The 9,275-nt window shown below is 43.1% G+C and overlaps 1 protein-coding gene across 2 annotated transcripts in view; it reads left to right on the forward strand.

Annotated features, from left to right (window-relative positions):
• Positions 1-8,791, forward strand: part of ARFGEF3 (ARFGEF family member 3) — a 70,429-nt gene extending 61,638 nt beyond the window's left edge. For both annotated transcript variants that reach the window (XM_083607548.1, XM_083607549.1), the window contains exons 33-34: positions 1,706-2,933; positions 3,616-8,791. In XM_083607548.1, the coding sequence (XP_083463674.1) occupies positions 1,706-2,933; positions 3,616-3,807 (1,420 nt within the window). In that variant the 3' untranslated portion in view covers positions 3,808-8,791. The remainder of the gene's footprint in view (positions 1-1,705; positions 2,934-3,615) is intronic.
• Positions 8,792-9,275: the final 484 nt, after the last annotated feature.

Consider the following 9,275-nt stretch of genomic DNA (forward strand, 5'->3'; position numbering starts at 1 on the left):
GCTGGCACTTTTCAGTATGTCACTGTATGGTTTGCATGCACTTGAAAAGGGAAGCACAGCCCCAGAGCCCCTTGCACCACTGAGCTGAGGTCTGCATGCAGCTGGGGCACAACACTTTGGACAGACATCAGCTTCTGCCTCGAGAATTTCTATAGTGGGTCACTTTTGACAGTGGCGTAGAGTGGGGGGTGCAGGGGGGCGGGCCGCACCGGGCGCAACATCTGGGGTTAGGGCAAATCCATGGGTTAGGGGGCGCAAATCCATGGGTTAGGGGGCGCAAATCCACGGGTTAGGGGGCGCAAATCCACGGGTTAGGGGGCGCAAATTACTTGCCTTGCCCCGGGTGCTGACAACCCACGCTACACCACTGACTTTTGATGAGGCCCATAAAATGAATGCCAGAGTGCAACCACTAGAGAGAGTCACAGCACAAGAGAAGGGATATATTTTTCAAGGACGTGGGCAGAAATGGAAGGCCTGGGGGCTGGGGGAAGAGATTCAAGCTCAGAAAACAAATGCCAATCTATTTCAATCTATTACATTTCCTTGAGGCTGACTGGATGCAGAACAAACCAATTTGTTTGTTTTCATTCATGCTCAAATAATATATTCTCCACCTGAAAATGCTAGCTTTGTGTTCCTAATTACTGCTGCAATCCTATGCATTGTTATTCAGAAGTAACTCATTGGTACTTATTCCCAGGTAACTGAGTTTATGACTGCAGCCAAAGACTTAACCTTTTATTTTCTTTATGCACACAAAATAGAGAATAACACACTGTCCAGACCATCATCTGACCCATATCTATAAACTTATTCATGGTGGTAAATAGGCCAAGTATCAACTGTGGCTTGAATGTTTGGCCTTTCATTCGTATTCTTTGGTGCAATACCAAGGTATACATACATCCAGTTTTTTCCTGATAAATTCCCTTATAGAAACCCTGGGATGTTGTTCACTTTCCTCCATTTTCAAATAATGTTTTGTTTAATGTTACATTGCTATAATAATGAACTATCCATGTTACAAAACACATTATATTAATGTATAAATGGAAGACTAACATAAATGTTGAAGATTTTGCATGATAACTCTTTAAAGCAAATATGGGGAACCTATTGCCCTTCAGGTGTTGCTGGACTGCAACTCCCATCATCCCTGAGTGTCGGCTATCTGGGCTAGGACTGTTGGGACTTGAGAGTCCAGTGGCGTGTGGAGGAGCACAGGTGTCCCAAACCCAGATGTCAAGGAATATGTCTCCTTGGAGGAAAGGTGGCATATTAATATAATAAATAAAAACATTTTAATTTGCGGGGAGCGTTAAATTCAGTTTGGGTCAAAATTGTAGGAGAACGCAGGGAAAAAATGGATTGTGCATGTTGCCTGGACAATATTGATCCAGAGCAACTTTTCCCAACTTGGTGCCCTCCAGGTGTTCTGGACTACAGTCCACATCAGCCCCAATCAACATTGCCAATAGCAATTATAGGAATTATAGTCCAGAATATCTGGAACAGTACCTGGCAAAGAAATAGTGTTTTGAGAAATTTTTTTTAAGTAGCTATCATAATGATTATAAATTCACCACAGAGTTCCTTGGAGGAGCAGTAGGATATAAATTCAAGTGATATAAAAATATTATTGAGATACTCAGTGTGTTTGTCATTCCTTCCCCAACCCCTTCCACCTTTTGGCTGCATGAAGTATCCCTTTCAGAACAATTGTAGTGAGCCTGCTGTCCCACCAAGTGCTGCTGCAGAATTTGTACGATATTTTGTTGGAAGAGTTTGTGAAAGGGCCCTCGCACTCTGAAGAGAAGGCTGCGCACCAACCACCGGAAACTAAACTGGCAGGCTTCCTCAGGTACATTTCTATGCAGAACTTGGCTGTCATCTTTGACTTGCTGCTGGATTCCTACCGGACAGCCAGAGAGTTTGATACGAGGACTGGGCTGAAGTGCCTGCTCAAAAAGGTCTCTGGCATTGGTGGAGCTGCCAACTTGTACCGCCAATCGGCGATGAGCTTCAACATTTACTTCCATGCCTTGATCTGCGCTATTATGACCAACCAGGAAAACATCACTGCAGAGCAGGTGAAGAAAATCCTCTTTGAAGATGACGAAAGAAGCACCGATTCATCCCAACAGTGCTCTTCGGAAGACGAAGACATTTTTGAAGAGACGGCCCAAGTAAGCCCACCTAGGGGGAAGGAGAAGAGGCAGTGGAGAGCCAGGCTGCCATCTCTGAGTGTCCAGCCTGTCAGCAATGCAGACTGGGCTTGGTTAATCAAAAGGCTTCATAAGCTCTGCATGGAGTTATGCAACAACTATATTCAAATGCATCTGGATTTGGAAAGCAGTGCCGATGAGCTCCCGGTCTTCCGAGGGGACCCCTTCTTCATCCTTCCGTCCTTCCAATCTGAAACATCCACCCCATCTACCGGAGGGCTCTCTGGGAAGGACACCCCTTCGGAAGATGACAAAAGCCAAATAAGGGATTCCCTGGCGGAGAATGTCACTCCCAAAGGAGGAAGTGGAGACATACTGCTGCTTCCGCCCTTGAGCCCCAAAACAGAGAAGAGAGACCAAGGCAGGAGAAAAGAGTGGTGGGAGAGCGCTGGCAACAAAATCTACACCATCGCCACAGACAAAACTATATCGAAGCTCATGACAGAATATAAGAAAAGGAAACAGCAGCATAACCTGGCCACTTTTGCCAAAGAGATGAAAGTCGACAAGAAAGGGGACCCGCTAAGCACGAGAGGGCCAGATTCCCCCCTCCCACAAAGGCCTCAAAATCTGGTTGACCAGGGCCAAATGAGGCACTCCTTCAGTGCAGGGCCAGAGATTTTGAGACAGGAGAAGAGGTCACGCTCTGGGTCAACGGTCAGTTCACTCAACATATCCGTCCGGGATGGTGAGGCGCAAATACAGGTAAGAAAACAGGCCGACGGAGAAACTTAAAATGGATGAAAATATGCTTTTTCAATTGCAGCAGTTGTTTTCCTCATTTGGGATTAAACAGAAAGCAGGTCTTCCGGAAATATAAATTCATTATTGTAGAATATAACACACACTTGTGCTTGCAGGGGCAGCCTTAAGCATTGGGCACTTGGGGTAAAATATTAAGGTATCCCATACAGCCACACCCACCTGCCCACTGACCCTTGCAACCTCTGGGCCAGAGCAGCCCATTATACCCAATGTTCTATCAAGCTTCAGGTTCTTTGTGAGTTTCCAGCCTCAACAGGTGATTTGTGACACTTCCTACAATAACTTGGCTTATCCAGTACTTTCCATTGCTGTCCCTTGCCTTTCTTTTAGTTTTTCATTTTGGTGTGTTTGCCACACCAGCTAACTCCTTCATCTCAGCCTTACCAAAATGAATCATATGCCTGGTGAACCAAGATGGCTCGGGGTAGAAAAGTTAATTATAGGACCAGCCCTCGGTGTCAAGCTGTGTTTTGAACCTTAAAGACTTTTTCATTGGGCAACTTAAGTTTACTGCTGACATTTTTCAGAAATTACTTCATATTTACATTATGAGCTATATTCTTCACGATGTTTTTACACAGCTATATAGTTACAGATTTCTTCTCTCCCTGTGTCATTTTAGGCATGGACCAACATGGTATTGACAGTTCTTAACCAGATTCAGGCCCTTCCAGACCAGATCTTCACAGCTCTCCAGCCAGCTGTGTTCCCTTGCATCAGTCAGCTGACTTGTCATGTGACTGACATTCGAGTTCGCCAGGCTGTGAGAGAATGGTTGGGCAGAGTGGGCAGAGTGTATGACATTATTGTGTAGTAGACACTGGATGCAGTACCCACTAGAGAATGAATTGAAGGCATACAAATATAAAGTGCAGTTACTGAAATGTTATCTTTTGAAAGTGATGAGGTAACTGTCTACTTGCTGGTAATTAGAAACTGGCAACATCTGTCCCATGCTGTTAACTGCTTAAGAGCACAGTTCAGTCTTGCTCATGCCTACAAGAGCATGTGGTAACCACAGTGTGCTTATACATCAAGTATCCCAAAATAATACTGTATATTAAATCTGAAAATGCTGTTTTAAGTCAGGCTGATATATGAAAACTCAGTATATTGATGTTGCATATTTTTCAAAGAGTGAAGTATTTCTCCATAGGGAAATGGCAGTGGAATGAAGGTGGCACAAAATGGACACCTTCACAAAAGTAGGCTAGATACAGAACAACCAAAGTGAGAGCCTGCTTTCACAAACCTTCAGTGTGGCATCAACATCTTCCCACTCCAGTGCAATTTTGACTTAAGTACATTCTGAATGCAAGCTCTTTGATTTTCTGAAGAGTACAACAGATGCATAGGTGTCTTTAGCATAGAACCTTTATGTGCTCCCAAAACTGGCAGACTGACATTTGAAAGTATCTTAATTTAAAAAAAAATACAAATTGATAGAAATCAATGAGCTGTTTCAATAAATTGTTCATGTAAAACATGACATGAAAAACAGATGACCCAAATTCGAAAACTGATACATTTACAAAATTCACAGTGCACATTTCATTTTCTATCACACACCGGAGTGGTGGTGAGAATCAGCCGTGCACTGGCTTCTGATCCCCTTTTAATGTGTTTTGGTGACATCCTAGATGTGGATGCGGTATGGTGTGATATGGCAAGAGCAGCTTGCCTGGTGGAGCATCGGTGTTGCTGACCAAGAGGAGGGACGAGCAACTGTGTAGTTGGGGCTGTTCTGTCACACAGCCCTTATCACCCCTTTCCTCTTCCTCCCAGAAGTGATAGCAACACTCCTACTGGAAGGCTGTTCCTGCAGTTCTGCCCCACTGGGGGAAGGACTGTTATGCTATGGTGCTGGAAGCTGTCTAGGGAGGAAATAGTTAATCCTGCATAGGATAACACATGCCAAAAGCCATAGACTTCTAAGAGGTTTCGCCTCCTTTGATGTCAAGCCAAAGGTCTTTAAGTAAGGGAAAAGATCATAAATATGACTACAGAAAAGAAACAGAAAGCTGCAACTTGCCTGTTTTCTACAACAGCTGCCTTGTCCCATTCCTACATTGCAGGTGAACATGTTGGATGCTTGACTACTGCCCCAGAATTCCCTCTGTGGCCACCTCAATTTGTTTTTTTCTCCATGAAAAGAAATAAAATAATTATGTAGGTTTGGAAGGTGGTACCCATTTTATGCTCTCATCTGTCCTGTGAGGCTGCTTAGTTTGAGAAAAGGGTAAAGCAGCCTTCATATCGGAACAGGGATTTGAACAGAGACCTTTCACCCTGGTCCTTTTAAATCTACTTCCTTTATCCAAGCTGTCTAGCATACACAGCTAAATATATAGTCCATTAATTAGAAAACGGCCTATAAAATATGGGTGTGGCCACCTTTATTTATATGCCACAGTTATATGTTGCCTATCTCCCACTGCATTCAAGGTGGTCCATAATTTTGAAAAATTGCTTGCATTTTAATCGGTATGATGCAAAAGCGAAAGGGGACACAGAAAGCAGAGAAAAATAATTGCATTCAAGTACTCTGCGGGACAGTTCTGTGCAAGGACAAACCAAGTGGTAGCTGTTCCTAGCCTAGCTGAAAGAGTAGCACTTGCTGTCCCAGCTCTGCCTCTGGTGCAGAATGGTGACTGATCAGAGCAGCTCCCGTAGGGGAGGAGCCAGCTGGGTTTGGCCCTAGATAAGCATATGGAGAGAGGACTTGCTGACAACCCACCCAAGTGATAGCTGGCCTCATCCAACATGGGAGGCCTCACGTCTTAATTATTTCTAAAACACAACAGCTAACCCTCAAATCCGTTTGGCACATGGGCCCATACACATGTCCATCACATACCCAGGAGATCAGACTGAGTCTTGTCAATGATGACCTCAAAAACAGGGTGCACAGATTGCAAGGCTGATGCAACTATACAGGTAAGCCTTGCAAGAGCAGGTGTTTTTTTAAAGACCCCCAACAAAGTAATGTGTGATCTCAGGGTCACTTGCAGTGTCAAAGATGATGATGCTGAGGACAACTTTTGGATGGCACATCACAGCCTCTCATGCCAGCCCTGAATATTGGTCTCATTAATTGAACTGAAAAGGGGTGAGTCTTCATCAGCCTGATTTATGATGCATTGCAGTTTGCCTTGGACAAAAATTCCCTTACTCCTCCCTCTTTGTTTGTATGTTAAATGAATGGGAGACTATGAATGTACACAATCTCACAGCTGCTGAATCCTTGTAACTATATTATGGAATTCTTTGTCAAAGAAGCTGCTACTGTGCCCGAATTTGATTGTTTTGTTCTTTTTTTCAATTTTCCATTTAAATATGCAGTGTTTCTATGGCTCTTTGTGAAGTTGGAATTTTTTAGGGGAACATTTTCAAGTGATGCACGCCTACATTGTTTGTTAGTTGGATTTTATATGCAATTCTAGCTTGACCCCTGTAAGCGTCTATTTAACGGAGTCATTAAATAGAGAGAGAGATATACAACACTCAGGATGTCTGCATCTGTTCTACTGAATGCCAAAAAATAGTAATTCCTGGATTGCTAACAGAGGGGTAACCCCCCCCCCCGTACAATGAAGTATATGTTACATGTGAACCAATATTGTGAATTGCACATGCTGAGAAGATAAGTGTGGCACGACAAGATTTTTATGGCCATTATTACAGGAAAGACAAAAGTGGACTATTGTTACTTTTCTTAAGGAGCTGAGGCAGTACAGCCACCAACTGCAGAAGCCACCTTAAACCATTCCTGATTGCAGCTGCCCAGCAGATCAGGATGTTTACCCCACATTGCGTCCATCCTCTCTCTTTGGATGCCAGAAGCAAAGCAAACCATATAAGCTGGCCTTCAACATAAAGGTATGGGAAGTTTTGGCTGGTGAGCGGGGTAGAACAGGATAGAAGCACCACATAGGGGGGATTGTCAAGGGGTTATGCACTAGGCGGGACAAATGGAAACTTATTTTGGTGACTTAACAGAACACAGTAGCATTGTTAGGAGTGGAAGTAGTCTGGACTTTTCGGCTGACCTTGAAAAGCTGCTCTAGCCTTAGGTGACAATGAAATAAATTGCACAGACTCAGAAGGCAAATGTCAAATCAGCCATGAACCACAAAGGCAAGTCTTATGGGTGTGGCAATGTCCCTTTTGAGCTTCCTTCTCTGCCAGAAAAAGGCTTCCCAGTCACATTCAGTGGAAGGAGACACTTAATAAGCTCACTGGCCAAGTTGCACCTTCTGCTGCTATGAACTAGAAAGTTCTTATGAGCAAAGAGTTGCATATGCATGGCTGATCTTGCAAGGCACCCATGCATCTGGGGACTGACTGCTCCAGTGGACATGGCAAGGCAGAGGAACTCATTGAACCTTTGCTTTCTCCCACCCAATCTCAAAATGGGATTATGTGCATTAAAGCCTGCACCATTTCACAATGAAAAGCTGTGATTATATAACGTGGCACACATTATTTATATTATTATTATTATTATTATTATTATTATTATTATTATTATTATTATTAAATGTATTAGTTGCCCTCCACCAGCTAGTCCCAGAGCACGTTACAACAATTTAAAATTCAGAATTAAAAACCGTGAAAACAAATTAAGAGCCAAAGGAATAGGGTGGGTCCTGAAAACAAATATCTCAGGTGTCAAAGGCCAGGGGGCAGAGGATGGAACTTGTACATGACAAAAATCAGAGTGGCAGCCCTGTGTCAGGCTTGCTCCTCCACCTCCATTCTGTGTAGTGCAACTTCTCTCATGTCCAGTGATCTCTGCTGTATAAGTATTTTTCTGCTAAGACCTGGGGGCAAAACTGAGAAAATGCTGTGAGCAGTAAGATAAGGGCAGGGTGTAATACAAGTCAGAGGGAGAAGACTTAGCACAGGGCCATCATATTGGATCTTGTTTGTTCGTCTAAATATAGTTCTGCCCACAGAGAACACTCCATCTTAACTAAAATGGAAAAGATGCTGTACTACAGAACTGCAACGTCATTCTTAGAGCAATGAAGCTGCTTATTTATATGGCAAGAGTCTCTTCCAGCAATGGTTACTGTCTACCATTTGAGATACAGTGCCAAGCTAAATGGATAGAAACCACTTTTCTATTTATTGCTAAGAAGTGAAAGCCCCAAAGGACTGTTCGTTCTCTTATGCCAAAGATACAACTCGCTCAAAAGTGAATATAACAACAAAATGACTTGGCTTTCATTATGGAGCCTTGCTCCATTTCACATATAGGTAGAAAATCACAGGAATCCAAAATGTATTGAAGGCTACAAATGGGTAAACCCAGCCTTTTTGCCCTATAAGATGGTTGTAAGCTTTTGCAAGCATAGTTCGCAAAGCACTGAAGGCCTGCAATTTGGGAGGAGGTTGGTAGGTAAGAATGACCAGGAAAGATGCAGTAGAGCAATGGATGTTCCCCTTGGTTCAATGTCAGTGCGCTCTGTGTAAACAGAGTGGCCATATAGAGTCAGCATATGCCTACACAACTATGAATATATGTTATTAAACTTTCCTTGAATCCTGCCCCATCTTTCCTTGTGATGTTAAATTATAATGACTTCCCTAGTCCCTTTTCCTCTTTTCTTGTGAAACAGATTTGTTCCGTTTCCACCCCCCTGTGTCTATGTTGAACAGTTCGTTGTAAACCACTTTACAAAATGTATTTTGTGTATATTTTGTTCAAAGGGAATTCTTAAAGGAAGATATTTTAAAACAAATAAACTATTTATGTTGCTCGTGTTGTAGAATAAAGTAAATCCAAAATGCAACTACTTGGAGGTGTGTGTTGTTTTTGCCGTATCAGCAACGGGGAGCATATTATACGGCAGATGTTTATATGTATAAAAAGTTGACGCAAGGAACTTATTCTCCGTCTCTGGCACAAGTTGAGACAGATGAATACTCAGAAGGATGACCACAACAGAAAAAACCCACGGTTCTCATTGTGAACACCCACAGGAATGCATTGGCTTCGGATGGGCTGATTGACAAGGAGGATTGCCAGTATCCCACCTCCACCTCATCTCATTATAACCTTTAGTGCGCTTTTTTCCTCTCTGTGGCTTCTTACAGAGGAAAAGCGAGTGGGGAGATGACAATTCACCCTACAGAAGCCATTTCTATGGCAGAGAGTTACTAGAGACCTGCTGGGAGGGATTATTTTGATAAATAGGAAGATGGGCAGAAGCATTTAGGAAGCTTGTCAGTGGAAACGTATTAATAACTGCATGAGATTGTGGCTCTGGAAGTTTT

This window comes from Podarcis filfolensis (assembly GCF_964270895.1).
Source record: "Podarcis filfolensis genome assembly, chromosome: 3".
Taxonomy (NCBI): Eukaryota; Metazoa; Chordata; class Lepidosauria; order Squamata; family Lacertidae; genus Podarcis; species Podarcis filfolensis.